The following is a 15,423-nucleotide window of genomic DNA, read 5'->3' as shown; positions in this document are numbered from 1 at the left end:
AAAATTAATTTGAAGCTTTATAGCCAAAATGGTCTTTGAGAATTTCATAACTCACTTTGGTCACAGAAATTTAAATCGATCTAAGTGGTTTATGAGATTGTCCAACGTCAATCATTTGTCATTCTATGAAAATTTTGAATCCATCGTTGTATTTAAACAATGACGCGTATAAAATGTTTTTATTAGAAGCAGATAGGTACTTAAAAGTCGAATTATTTTCTATGTATTTGGTCAAAAACTTTGATTGAAGACGCTCCACATGCTTAATCTAGGAAACCCCAATTAAGAAAAAAAAAATTCAAAGGTTTTGTTGGTTACTTGAAAGCACTTTTGACATTGCTAAATACACTTCCACCGCTCTCTTCATGCTTTTACATGAAAATACAGATTCTTTGCTAAATCCACACAACATGGCAAAAAATAATTAAATCTCACAAGAACAAGGAAGGGCATGCATGTAGGGTCCATGCCATAAAAATTTCCCAAATCTATGTGACATGGTCCTTTCCCCACTAGGCCACCCACGACGAAAAGAAAGGATATGCATGCATCAGGTTTCATTTCTTTTCTAATTATTGTTGTTAACGTTTATCTCCTTCTAATCACACTTAAAAAATTGAGTAATGAACTTAAGATGTCTAATATTTTCGTTGGGTACTGTCTCCATTATTCATATTATTATATCACTAATTTTGAAACTCCTATCAATTTTGTTGAATTATGCAACTGATTATACTAGTTGTTTTTTTATATTCTCTAAAATGTACTAGTTGGTGGCCTGCCATTGAGTTTATCTTTTTGGGGATTGGAAAACTCATAGAGGCCCTCCCATAGTCACAATCTTGTGATTTACCAGCGCCATCGAACTACGTCTCGTGTGAAATTCGAACTTGGAAATTCGTCCCAACCAACGAGTCACCGTAATGGCTTGATTACACTAGTTGTTTGATGTTCATCTCCCACAAAATTATTTTGCTTCTTTTCTTTTATTCATTTTTATATAACAATATATTTAATTACTCTGAAAGAGATAAATTGAGAAGAAAAAAAATTAATATTCGTGATAGTTATTATTATTATTTTGTTACCTTGATGTCATATTAGTGAGTGTCGTAGTTAAAATTGAACATTACACTTATAGTCGTAGCACGTCTTATCCTAACTTACAAATTCGTTGTAACAATAGTGTCGCATAAACCAAGTTCAAAGTACCTGATTCTTAATCAACGTGAGACTTTGAATAAAATTAAATAAAATCAATTGTCATGATTAACAGGAACGCGTAAGAAACAAAAAAATTGCGTGAAAATCACTACATAAAGTTTATTAAAATAATAAATTGAAAATCTCCACTAAATTGAAGAAAATCATCAATTCAAGGGGAGAGTTTGACTTGATAAAGATACTTTCAATTTAACATAAATTTTTTCACGCAGTGACCAAAATAATTGATTGTGGACAATCTCATAAACTACTTCCATCGATTTTAAATCTTAGAGACCAAAGTGAGAAGTTATGATGATCTCAGAAATCTTATTTTTGACATTTCTATGTGCTTGCATGGGAGCTACATGCAATTATTGAAATATATATATGCTTGGAAAATCTTAGCAAGAAAAGTAAAAGAAAAACCCTAACGAGCAAAAGTAACTTTGTTTAATATTTTCAAACATGGAATACAGGGTATATAAAGGGTTGAAATTATACATGGATTTTTCTTCACATTTACGACCTTCGTGGTTTTGAAAATGGAGGGAGGGCCTGGTCAAAGAAAGCGTAAATTTGCGGGCTTTTTGTTTGTTCATATTTAAAGTGATTAAACCGACGTGCATGCCCGACGTTGAATGTATCCTAGGCGAGTTAATCCATCTTAATTTACCCGAATACAAAACCCTAATCAAGATAATTTGCATGCTTTGGTACGTCTACCACATCACGTCGGGTTCTAATAATAATGGTATTAATTTTTAACATAATGGTTAATATAGGTTGATATCTAGTTTTAACGTTAGTAGTCGTTCTTGTTATTAAAGCAGTCTATGTGTCTTTTTACACTCTAATTTAGTAAAGTGATGTGTTTAAATTATCAACTTGTCATATGTTTCTTGTGTTTATCTTTTTATATATATTTTTCCACTCGAATGTTAATTTCTTGGCTGAATATTTGAATGAATATCTTACATTTGAATGTTGAGTAATGAAGAGGAAAAATAAAGTGCATATAATAAGAAAACAAAATAAAACTTGGTCATGGTTCCTTGTAGTATACACAAAAGACCAAAAAAAAATCAGATATATCCATCCAGGGAATCATGGGCAAGATATCAATATTTTTGGGAGGGGATAACCTAAAATAATATTAATATTTTTGGAAGGGGATAACCTAAAATACTATTGGAGTACAATCCTTTTTTTCTTTTTACTTAAGAATAAAAAAATACTGCATCTAGGTGTCTAAAATTTTGTTATTAATTTGCTTATTTTCCACCCACTTGTAAAGGAGAAATTTTATGGTCAGATGTGGCGGATCATGTAATTCATACGGCTCCAGACACAAATAAAACCACCCTACTTCATCTCCTTTTTTTTTTTTTTTTTTTTTCATATTTATCAGTCTCATTTGTGTCCCAACCTCTCTCACATAACATCATAGCCCACCGCGCTGACCTCAAAAAAGAACTACTTGGTAGAGCTCATTCGAGCAATTTTGGCACCTGTTGGAGTATGCTAATTAAGTGATTAAATTAAGGAGAAATTAGGTTCTCATTCTTTTTTTTTCAACTCAATTGACTGAAACCTTATTCTGTTGGAGTATGCTAATTAAGTGATTAAACTAAGGAGAAACTAGGTTCTCATCCTTTTTTTTTTCAACTCAATTGACTGAAACCTTATTCTGTTGGAGTATGCTAATTAAGTGATTAAACTAAGGAGAAACTAGGTTCTCATCCTTTTTTTTTTCAACTCAATTGACTGAAACCTTATTCTTTTTTAATTTTTAATCAAGATCCCTTGGTTTTAATAAAAATCATTAATTATTTCATAATAAAATATTTTACATATCAAGATAATTAAATTTTATTTCTAAAAAAACGTTACATTTGATATATTTATATTTATGGCTAAATTTTGTATCTTATATTTTTATTTTTTAGTTTGTACCCATTCTAATTTGCAACCCTCTTTTCAAATTGTGCTAATTTTCTTTTCAGTTTTAGTTTGTACCCATATATTAATCTATTTTTGTGTCCATATTTTTCAAACTTTTATTTGTACTCATATTTTTTTTTATCATTTATCAGTACCCATAATTTATTAATAATGTACCCATTTGTCTTTTAAAATATACCACTTTGTTATATGTAATATGTACCATTGTTTTAATATGAAATGTACCCATTTTTTTTATATATAAAATGTATCACATTTTTTGTATAAAATTTACCAACTTTTTTGTATGTAAAATGTAGCGTATAAAAATTACCAATTTTCTGTATGTAAAATATCATTAATATAAGTAATGACAAATCATGGGCTTTATTTAAGTATATATATTTTTAATAATTTCAAAAAATTATGGATTTTATTTAAAATCTCATTAATATAAATAACTACAAATATCAAATTTTAATTTAAAAATTATAATAACATACATAGAAATGCATTATTGCATTAATTTCAGGAACTTCAGTAAAAAACCGAAAATCAACAAAGTTTCAATAAAAAAACGTTGATGAATAGGGACTGCATCCAAAGTCATCCTTAAATTAAAGACGAAATCGGTATTGACTAGTAGTTTGTCATTGACATGTCCCGACCAAATCTTAATGTGAGCGGGTTACTAACCTAAACGGAATTACTGGTCTATATACCTTAAGCGTACATGATACTCATGTATTGTGGCTTTAACTTAAACCCGACCTTCTTTAAGGAGTTTATGTGCATGTCAGAATCAGTAACACATTAAAAATGGAGGTTGGTGCCGCCTTCACCTCCCTTAACCCATTCTTCCCACCGCCACTATCGGCAGGCGAAATGACATTAGTACGGTCAAGCTCACCAATTTATTTACCAAATTTGGTTGGCAATGTAATGTGAAAACATTTCATTGATTCAACTTTGGGCGGATTCTAGGTTTTATATATGGCATATTTGTTGATTTGCCTCCTAAACTTGTATGAAGTTGTCATTTTTCTCCTTAAACTTTAATTTTAGCCGATTACCCCCTTGAACTTTTATAATTAGCCAATTTCCCCATTGAAATTTAATTTTAGCCGATTATCCCCTGAACTTTTATAAATAGATAATTTCTCTCTTGGCGTTAGATTTTAAAAAAATTCATCTAATTTTCCATCAATTTGGATCACTGAAACAACTATGAGGGCAAAAAAAAGGAAAAAATGGATGGATGAAAAATTGAATGAAAAATTTTAAATTCTAACACCAAGGGGGGAGTTGGCTAATCATAAAAGTTAAGGGGGGTAATTAGCTAAAATTAAAGTTCAAGAGGGAAATTGGCAGCTCCATACAAGTTCAGGGGGAAATCAACAAATACCTCTATATATATAGGAAATCTTTAAGGAAGGGATCCCCATTTTTTTTATAAATATGGAAATTAGTTGTGGGGTCCACACTGCATAAACTTTAACGATCCGAACCGTCTATTTTTCAAGTTGCACTTCATAAATCATCCATGCAAAATATTAGCCAAATCGGAAATGTTTAAGATATCTATTTGGATTCAAAGAAATTAACGAATACTTTGTTATATAAGAAACAATGAAAATTTATCTTAATAATTAAATAAGCAAATGGTTTCGAATTAAATTGAATTTTTGCAAGGATGATCTATGAATCAAGACTTACAAAATAGACGGTTCGAATCGTTGAAGTTCGATGTGGAGTGAGCCTCACACCTAATCCCCATTTAAAAAAAAAAATAGAGATCCCCTTGCATAAAGGGCATGTGTGTATGTGCGTATATTTCTAACATATAAGATACTGACATGTGTACAGGTTACCAGTACGTATTTTGATTATAAAATTTAGTAAACATAATGTCACCGTACTTGAAGTCATAACTTTGCAATTTTGGACACCTCTTGTTGGAGAAATTTTTCTATATGCCTAAAACACAGGCGAAACACCACATATTATTATACAATTGGATGAATTGTTTTTTTTTTCTTTTCAAGAGTCCTTCCAATTGTATAATGACACATATTGTTTCGTCCGGTGTTTTGGACACACTAGAAAGTCTCTCCTCTAGTTGTATCTTAAAATTAGAATTGGAATTGGAATAGGAATATATCTTAAAATCTTGAAAGTTTCAAAATATATTGTGTTATTCAAGTTTGAACTATTTAGAATGACAAACTAGTAGTCAGTACATACCATAGCATGAATGTTGAAATTCCAAATTTGAAATAATTTTTTTTTCAAAAGTAACACTCCACTAATTATATTTCTTCTTGCAAAATGCGACTTTGTAGCTCCTGTGTAGTTTCTTCGGGGTTTCACTCAGTTTTCAATTTTGATCTTTCAAATTGTAGGACATACTCAAAATTTTGAGTAAGTAATAAAAGAATTATGAAACAAAAATGCTACTCTTATTATATTTTTCACACATATTCATAATAATGCTCTAATAAAAGTGGGACTTGTGTGTATTGGTGACCCTACCTCTAGTAGAGTAGTGATACAAATGTGGTAAGTGTAACATTACTCATAATGAAATATGTTGCTTCGAAAGATTCCAATAAATTCTGAATTTTTTGAAATTATAATGGATGTTGAAATTCCAATTTTTTATTTTTATTTATTTTTAAATAATATTGGAAGGCAATGCTCGTTCGAAATTCTTTTGATTGGATTTGAAACTCCTTTATTCCGATTCGATTTATCCAAAAACTAGGCCACAAACCATAAGGTGCTGACATGTATACGACATTTGATTAGCAAATTTAGTGATTCTCACGTTACCGCATTGAAAAACTAAATTTTAAAATTTTAACCACCTCTAGGCTCTAGCATGGGCCATATTTTCAATAGATGAATAAACCTTTTAGTGAGGGTGGAATATATGTGGTCAGGAATAGCATAGTGTAAATTGCATCACTGCCCCCACAATCTCAATTGAGAAACGAGTGGCCTTTGAGGAGCAAGTTCTAGTTCTTGTACTAAAAAGTGCACTCCAAATGCTAAAAATTGAATAAAATCTCTTTTTTCCTGTAACGAGTTGGAACACACATATCGACTTGCACTTTTTGAAAGGGCAAAAATTGAGTTCTATTTGAAAGGGTAGTGGCAAACACAAAAACCCAGTGAAAGATGTTGCAGACTGACATTCTTGGCTTTCCGATTCTTTACGACTCAATTGGCATAATTGGTACTCACCGAGCAAGTCGTGGATTGTTTTGATAATCTTTTTCTTCTCTTTGGTAGTTTAGAATAGTAATATCATTTGTAATGATAAAAATTTGGCGTAATTGGCAACCGAGGGTTGAACGTTTTACTTTTTGATAAAACAATACTAAGGAAGGGAGAGTCGAATATTTGCACTAGGTTCGGCTATTCGGCTCCTTGAGTTCTTCCTCCATGGACTTCGGTTGAAGGAGTGCTTTGGATTTCTGTGGCTGCTAAAGTGCAATTCACACTACTTGGTAGGATTATGGGAGGCTTTTAGCGCAAGTGGCTTGCGCAACCCCATTTTCTGTTCATCCTTTCGCTTCGTTGGGTTTTCTTACCAATGGCGGCGGCTTAGCGATGGTGGTGTTGGTACTTTGGTGGAGGAGGCTGACTCTCGTTTCCAAATCTAGGGTTTCAATTAGGGCATTGTTTTGGACTCGCTTTTGGAGCTTGTTTTTTTACTTTACTTTTGTAATGGGCTGCACTTTTACTTCAGTGTTGTGGATTGTCTTCGAACTTGCATCACTTTGTATTAGTGTGTTTTGTCTTTAATAGAATTAGTTGTTTCACCCAAAAAAAAAAAAACCCATGCGTAAGATAAGTGCTCTTAATCACTTAATATCAGAAGAGAAGGGTGGTGAATCAAATATAAGACATCGTGTGCAGGGGTCGCCACTCTTAATCAAATATAAGACTTCCATACAAAACTGTGGCTGTACCACAAGTTAATCACGCATTGCTTGAGTAAGTTAAAAATCATGATATTGCGTGATTGGCTTGAAATACTAACACAGTCACATCTCAGGTGGTACCAAAGGTTTTGCTTTTTCCTATGAAGATAGGAAAATGAGATAATATTTGATCAGCTGCGGCCCAAGATATCAGAGTTTGCCTTTAGAAAGCAAACATAACAGAGCAAGTAGGCCCAACAAATTGAACAAAATCGTACACTTGCCTCTGCAAGCTCTGGCTACCATCACATGGAACGTGCAAGCAGACTGCATCCTTTACCACCTGCCTTTGCAACCATTGCTTTGTGGTGGTTCTTTGAAGTATATTTTCTGCATTAAAGCATCACAAAATTATACCAGAAATCGAATCCACATGACTGCAAGATATCCTTTCAGAAGCAACTCATAGATGCTATCTTCTGGAGGCTCGTAAGTACGTAGAATTGGTCCAATGTAGGCTATGTGTATGACTCTTGATTAAAAAAATTCGATATTCACTATGTTACATAGTCGAAAGCAGGGCCGGCGCTGAGGGGGTGCAAGTGGTGCTACCGCACAAGGCCCCAAATCGGAAGAACCTCCTATTTTTCAATTTTGCATGCATTTACGTATATATAGTAGTATGTGTAGAATCTTACAAACCTCAATTTTAGCGCAAGTGGAATTGTTACATTGGCTTAGGGGATGGGTTTGAAACTCATCTTCATCATTTTTTCAGTTTATATTTTTATTAAATGCATAAGCTTCCACAAAATAATATAAAAATTCCACACAATAACATGAAAATTCAAACCCTGACCCTCTAAATAGTTAAGGAAAAACAATGCGCCACCTTTCCACTTGTTGATTTGTTAAATTTGTTTGTGCTATTAGAATTTATAGAAGCTCAATTGAAAACTAAAGTTATTATTTTGAACAAAAAAATAAAAAAATAAAATTCTTAATACTTTTTAGGGCCTCCAATTCATTTTTGTACAGGCCCCTGAAATCTCAGGGCCGGCTCTGGTCAAAAGATGGGGAACAAGTCACTTGGAAGTGTGTCTAACGCTTTCTTCAACCCGAGCAAATGCATCTGTCAGCACATCTATCGTCCAATCCTTCACATCCTCCTGCGAGAAACGTATGAACAAACATTTATTTCCTGCTCGGAAGTAAAACATAAAGGGTAGCAGATGTACAAAGCATCAAACCGTTTTCATTCGGGACAATGGAATGTACATTTCCTACTTATGCTCCTTCAGAGAAATCCATTAAAATCAAAATATTTAAGATCTATGGTTTTCTACATTCTAGTGCAGTGTAAGACCCTTCCCGTCGGCAATGAACCAAATTATGAAACAAAAAGCACCGAAGTAAAATATCACAGAGATGATACTTTCTAAAGCAGTTAAGCATAGCAAGGTCGCAACAGAAAATTTTACGCCGGTTGGAAGCTATTAAGGGTGAGAAACATGATACAACTTAAACTCCTCAGATCAAGAGGCAAATATATGGTTCAGAACTTGTGAAAATGTCAGCAAATTTGTCACCAGTGCAAGTCTAGGTACGCAAATATCCAAGTGCTAAATGGCCAATTGAAAACGAAAAATAAAAATACGTGGTTGCTAAAGCACTCACGTATGTTAGGAAAACCAGTAGTAACGTAACGTTCATGTACATTAGAAAAACCAGCGGCAACCTAACATTAATGTGCAGTAGAAAAACCAGCAGTAACCTAACATTCATGTGCATAAGCAGACCCGCTAAAACTAGACTCAAATTCTGTAAATGGCAGCTTGGGGGAGAACATCAGCTGGTGCCATTAGTTATAAAACTTGAGATGCTATACCATTTTTCATTGCATATATACCAAAATGACACTGCAATTTGATGTAGGAAAACAAGACTGATCCTAGCCTATTATCCAACGATCAGCAAGACCAAGACTGCAAAAACAATGTTACAAATATGTAGCACTGGTTAAGAGTAAAAAATAACTTATGCCTCACCATGCGTAATGGTTCTCCAGTTCTTAAGCGTGCATTTGGACGAGCAAGTTTGGATTCAAATGGAGTCCTCGGTCTTACTTCACGAATTTCTTCCCATTCCTCTCGGGAAAGCATCCTAACAGTGCCTTGCTCAGCAGGAGCATTCTTTATTTTGCGTTCAATCAATTCTTGGGACCTTGAGTCATCGTACTGCCAGCGATGAGAGGCCGTTACATAAGTCACTATATAGACTTAAAACCAACGAAATCCAAAACATTACCTACATCAAACAAGGTAAGCCATTCCCTCTATTGTCCGGAAAATAAAACCTTTACAAAAAAGCTCTACACTTCAACAAGGTATAATTCATTTACGTATTTCATCTTCCTTTGAATCAAACATGACCAGTGACAGGTAAGAAGACAAGATTTTAACTTCCAAGATCTAATCTTTTTTATCTCATTTTCGGCCTTGATCTAATCCTTTTTATTGGTACGAGAAACTAATATTCTCAAGCATTTATAACGTGCAAACAAGTAGGAAACCATTATTTTCTTGGAATACACAAGCAGCACTAACAATGGCAGAACAATGCAGTGTGCAAAAGACAGCTATGAATATCATCAAAATCAAAATTTCCACAAGATGCGATTTCTATTCGGAGATTACAATAAAGCAACAAAATTTAGGAAACAGAAAGCAAATAAACAAATGGGGTTGTGGAAACATTGATAGAAAAATGTTGTTAATTTTTCTTACCATCATGAGGAGCTTGGCGAAGAGGGCAATGCCAACTGCAGTGAGAATCTGGGGCATTGTGGCTGTGTCGAGGTAGGTCATGGACTCCGGAACCTCGACGAACACCGAATGTTTATCTTTCTTTGAGCTTCTCCTCCTCCTCATTTTCCCCAACTCTGCAATCTTCATCTTCAAGCTTTCGCTCGGCGCATCGTAAGTATGCAGCAAACGCCTCTGCCCCTGCCTCCCAACTGACCACAGCACTCTCTGCCTCACCCAGTTCATACCCGCTGGCTTCTATCACTTTCCTATGCAGCAATAGTTCAAAGACCAAAGCTTCAAAGTAAATTTCACATTTCTTATTGAACAAATTGTATAATACCCACTTCATGACTTCATGAATCGAAAAGGAGACAAAAGTCCATTGAACAAAATAAATGAAAGAAAATTAGCCATTAAATATACGATCCAAAATTGCATAACCCATCAAACACTTTGAAAAAACAGATTGAGCAAGCATGTACCTGATGTTGATTAGATAGGAAAATTACAGAGCATCCATGGATTTTTCTGCAGAATTCAAAGGAGGGTTTGTTGTTTGCAGTGCATTAATGGAGGTTACGAGTTCAAGAAGCTTTGAGGAGAAAGAAGGAGGAGGGAACCCAGCTGCAACCAACCGCAGATGAGAATTTGGAGCTGAAGAAAGTACATGGCCATTTGGGTTCATTTGGGTTTTTGAATTGGGCTTCAAAGTTCAAAACTTTACAAAATAGTCCAGCCCAATCACAATCTCTCTTCTTTCTCTCTCTTACTCATTTCACCCTGGTCAGATGACTTTGTGTTGCTCTCATGCCTCCATTGCCATAGCTGAGTGGCTCACAAGTTGGGTTATCAGGAAAAAATGGGGTTATTTTCTCATGGAAATCTCTTTGCATTTCATCTGAGCAATCGAATTGGTATTGCAAAAGCAAGACTTGCGATTCATATCAAATATTGCACCACCACCTCGCAGCAATCAGAGACGTTCAAACAGGACGATGACGAGACAGTGAGAGAAATCTCCACCATCCTCAGAAACCACAGCGACTGGCACTTGGTTCTCAACTCCTCGCACCTCCCCAGGAAGCTGAACCCACATGTGGTCCGAGCCGTTCTGCAGCAGAACCACCAGGTTGGTGACCCAAAGCGCCTCCTCAGTTTCTTCCTATGGACCGATACCCATCTGGGTCTTCCCCAAAATTTGCATTCCTTTTCGATTCTTGCTGTTGTTCTGTGCAATTCCAAGATGTTTGAGCAGGCTAATGCTGTGTTAGATAGAATGGTTAAGACCCGAAAACCGGTTTTTGAAGTTTTGGATTCTGTTGTTAGTTGTTTTAGAGATGGTGAGTGTGATGGATCTGATAAGATTGTTTTTGAGATTCTGATTAGAGCTTTTATGGCGGCGGGGCGGTTGAATGAGGCTGCTGATGTTTTTCTGGGACTTAGGAAAGTTGGGATTTTGCCAAGATTGGATTGCTGCAATTTTCTGTTGAATGATTTGTTGAAGTGTAATAAAATGGAGTTGTTTTGGAAGGTGTATGATGGGATGTTAGGGGCGAAAATGAAACCCGATTTTTACACTTATTACAATGTGATCCATGCCCATTGTAGGGCAGGGAATGCCGGGCAGGGAAAGAGGTTTCTGTTTGAGATGGAGGAGAAGGGTGGTAATCCAGATTTAAGTACCTATAATGTGGTGATTGGTGGTTTGTGTAGAGCTGGGGATGTCGATGAAGCCTTAGCGGTAAAGAAGTCTATGGTTGAGAAGGGATTGGTCCCGGATAGGTATACTTATTCGGCACTTGTTGATGGGTTATGCAGACAGAAGAGATCAACAGAAGCAAAATTGATGTTGAAATACATGTATGATGAAGGTTTGAGTCCTGACAACACCTGCTACGCTGCCTTGATTGATGGGTTGATGAAAGAAGGTTACTTGGAAGAGGCTCTGAGGATCAAAGATGAGACAATTGATCGTGGCTTTAAGTTGTGCGATTCCACATGTAATGCAATTTTTTCTGGGATGTCTAAAATTGGTAAGATGGAGAAGGCAGAAGCTCTCTTGAATGAGATGAATGTTATGGGCACTAGACCTAATGCCCAGACATACAAGTTCTTAATTGACGGGTATTGTCGAGAGCAAAATATGGTCAAGGCTTGTGAGTTACTTAACGAGATGAAGAAGAGGAACTTTGCACCCAATGTGTACACTTATGGAGCTATAATCAATGGCCTAAGCCGGTGTGGAGATATGCAAGGGGCTAATCAACTTTTGAAGGAAATGACTAGCAGAGGTTTGAAGCCAGGTGCTGTTGTCTACACAACTGTAATTAGAGGTCACGTCCAGGAGGGAAAATTTGGAGAGGCAATCAAAGTACTAAAAGGAATGACGGAAAAGGGGGTCATGCCTGATGCCTTTTGCTACAATTCTCTTATAATTGGCCTCTGTAAAGCCAGGAAAATGGACGAAGCCAGGACTTACTTCGTGGAAATGGTTGAGAGAGGATTAAAGCCTAATGTGTATACTTACGGGGCTTTTATTCATGGGTACTGTAAGGAGGGGAAAATGCAACTTGCGAATACGTATTTCCAGGAGATGTTGAGTTGCGGTATAGCTCCTAATGATGTTATCTATACAGCCCTGATTGAAGGGCACTGCAAAGAGGGTAACTTAACGGAAGTATATTCTACATTTAGGTGTATGCTTGGACGAGGGGTGCTCCCAGATATCAAAACTTATAGTGTCATTATTCATGGTCTCTCAAAGAATGGAAAAATTCAAGAAGCAATGGGGATTTTCTCCGAGCTCCTTGGCAAGGATCTGGTTCCAGATGTTTTTACTTACAGCTCTCTCGTATCTGGCCTTTGTAAGCAGGGAAATGTGGATAAGGCTTTCGATCTTCTTGAACAGATGTGCCAGAGAGGCGTTGATCCAAACATTGTTACTTATAACGCCTTGATTAATGGATTGTGTAAGTCAGGTGACACTGATAGTGCCAGAGAACTGTTTGATGGAATCTCCAGAAAGGGTTTGTCTCCTAATGCTGTGACTTATGCTACAATGATGGACGGATATAGCAAATCCGGAAATATAACCGAGGCATTTCAGTTATTAGATGAGATGCTTCTACGTGGGATCCCTACAGATAGCTTCATCTACTGCATCCTCATTGATGGGTGCTGCAAGGCAGGTGACCTGGAGAAGGCCCTGTCTTTATTTCGGGGTATGGTGGGGAAGGGCATTGCTGCCACTTCTCCTTTCAATGCATTGATTGATGGCTTCTGCAAATTGGGGAGGGTGATTGAAGCTAAACAGTTGTTGGAAGATATGGTGGATAAGCATGTGACACCAGATCAAGTCACGTACACGATTCTGATTGTTTCCCTCTGCAAAGAGGGATTGATGAGAGAATCAGAACAGCTCTTTCTGGAAATGCAGAAAAGGAATATGACGCCAGATGTTTTAATGTATGCTTCACTTTTACACGGATACAATAGCACGGGAAGCAGATTTAAGATGTTTGCTCTCTTTGAGGACATGGTGACGAGGGGACTCAAGCCTAATGAAGTTACATATTGTATGATGGTTGATGCTTATTGCAAAGAAGGTGATTTGGTAAAATGTTTAAGGTTGGTGGATGAAACTTTGGTCAATGGTGCAATCTCGAACAGTGTAGTGGTTGATGCACTGACAGGTACACTATTCCAAGGGGAAGAATTTGCTGAGACAATGAAGGCACTTGATGAAATGGGAGAACAAGGATTTGTGCTCAGTCTTGCTACATGCAGCACATTAGTTCACGGATTTTACAAATTAGGGAATGGGGAGAAAGCAGCAAGGATTTTTGAGAGCATGCTTAGGTTTGGATGGGTTTCACAGTCCACCAGTTTAGATGACTTAATTCATGAGGACCAAAGTGAGGCTAGCTCCGGAATATGCTGAAGCAAGAAAAGGTGGCGATCAGGCACAAGTCTAGTTGATTGTGACAGAATTTCTGGTTCTCTTCCTATTCATTGCTTCATGAACCAAATTCAAATGCTGGCTCGAGGGTGGACTTAGCAAGTTGTGGTGGTGGAAAAGGTCTGCTTTTGCCAATGCGCAGCTTCCTCATTCTGGACCAGTGATTGTGTTCTCCCTAGGGGATAAAGCAAAGTTGTGGATTCAATGGTTAGACAGGGAACCTCTTACCTGTGCAACTTAATAGTTTACTGCATAATGGTTTGGAATGTTTCGGTTGATTTAATTTTAACCTCGTGAATACTTGGTGCAACTTTCTTTTTTGGTTTGAAACAGATGTTGATGTAAAGAGGATGGGGAAGGGACAGCAATGGGAGGATACAAAGTAGTCAGTACACTCGAAGGTCAGTGTTGTGGGTTAATTCAGATGATACAAAGATGGGTGATAAAAGCAAGATCAGGTAGCAATGTCATGAGGTGGTTGTACAGGTAACAGACCTTGCAATTTTGCTTGTGAAAGAAGCAACTTAGTTGGCTGATATTTTCATGCTGGAAGATTTCTGCTTCTTCGTGCTCATTTGTTTAGAACTTCATAGTTCCTCCCCTTAATAACGTCTGATATTACGTAGCAAGTGCCCTTGTATTGTACAGAATGAATGCAGATTAGATACGAAAGAAAATCATTTCGAGTCAATGTAAAGAGGATCTGTTTTGAACGTTCTACTTTCTTGTATCTCAACAGTCAGATTTGATGAACGACTAAATTGCGTCTTACTCAATACTCATGATGCATCTCAGCTGTTGGCGTATTAAATCTTAATTACCGTTATGCAAATTTGCAGATGATAGAGCTGTCTGAAGCTGCTGGTGTTTCTGGACAGATTGAATTCAACAACAACAACAACAACAAAGCCTTTTCCCACTAAGTGGGGTCGGCTATATGAATCCTAGAATGCCATTGCGCTCGGTTTTGTGTCATGTCCTCCGTTAGATCCAAGTACTCAAGTCTTTTCCTAGGGTCTCTTCCAAAGTTTTCCTAGGTCTTCCTCTACCCCTTCGGCCCTGAACCTCTGTTCCGTAGTCACATTTTCGAACCGGAGCGTCAGTAGGCCTTCTTTGCACATGTCCAAACCACCGGAACCGATTTTTTCTCATATTTCCTTCAATTTTGGCTACTCCTACTTTACCTCAAATATCCTCATTCCCAATCTTATCCTTTCTCGTGTGTCCATACATCCCACGAAGCATCCTCATCTCCGCTATGATAACGCTGATAACAAACTATGAAGAAGAACTTATGAAGAACTCAAGAAAGCTTTCGACGAGAGAGAATGTAGAGAGAGAAACTGTATTATCATTATATCCAACTATTACATCATACATCCTTATAAATACAATGACACATAACTGACTTCTAGAGTTCCCAATACAATTGTGACACCTGGCAATGTAAAACAATACTAATCTTTTATCCTAACATTCCCCCTCAATTTTATGCTGGGCATTGGCTAGCATAAGATTGTTACAATGAGAACTAAACAAAGGAAAACAGAGACCCTTTGTAAGAATATCAGTAAACTGTTCA

The 15,423-nt window shown here is 36.5% G+C and overlaps 2 protein-coding genes across 4 annotated transcripts; one reads left to right on the top strand and one right to left on the bottom strand.

The window, feature by feature from the left end:
- Nucleotides 1–7,983: 7,983 nt before the first annotated feature.
- On the bottom strand, nt 7,984–10,550 carry LOC103437482 (uncharacterized). Of its 3 annotated transcripts, none has more exons than XM_008375951.4 (4): nt 10,366–10,550; nt 9,863–10,149; nt 9,125–9,313; nt 7,984–8,245 (listed from the first exon to the last, which is right to left on the bottom strand). In XM_008375951.4, exons 2-4 carry the CDS (start codon nt 10,124–10,126, stop codon nt 8,162–8,164), a joined length of 537 nt encoding a protein of 178 aa, XP_008374173.1. In that variant the 5' UTR covers nt 10,127–10,149; nt 10,366–10,550; the 3' UTR covers nt 7,984–8,161. The 3 variants fall into 3 exon arrangements, with proteins under 3 accessions (XP_008374173.1, XP_008374174.1, XP_017188188.1); XM_008375952.4 differs by having other exon boundaries at nt 9,863–10,144; nt 10,366–10,511; XM_017332699.3 differs by having other exon boundaries at nt 9,863–10,177; nt 10,366–10,507.
- Nucleotides 10,551–10,658: 108 nt separating this feature from the next.
- Nucleotides 10,659–14,617, top strand: LOC103437481 (pentatricopeptide repeat-containing protein At5g61990, mitochondrial). The gene is made up of 2 exons (XM_008375948.4): nt 10,659–14,048; nt 14,175–14,617. Exon 1 carries the CDS (start codon nt 10,743–10,745, stop codon nt 13,821–13,823), a length of 3,081 nt encoding a protein of 1,026 aa, XP_008374170.2. The 5' UTR covers nt 10,659–10,742; the 3' UTR covers nt 13,824–14,048; nt 14,175–14,617.
- Nucleotides 14,618–15,423: the final 806 nt, after the last annotated feature.

The sequence above is a fragment of the Malus domestica genome, chromosome 06 (assembly GCF_042453785.1).
Source record: "Malus domestica chromosome 06, GDT2T_hap1".
Classification (NCBI taxonomy): domain Eukaryota; kingdom Viridiplantae; phylum Streptophyta; class Magnoliopsida; order Rosales; family Rosaceae; genus Malus; species Malus domestica.
This window is presented reverse-complemented; position numbering and strand designations above follow the sequence as displayed.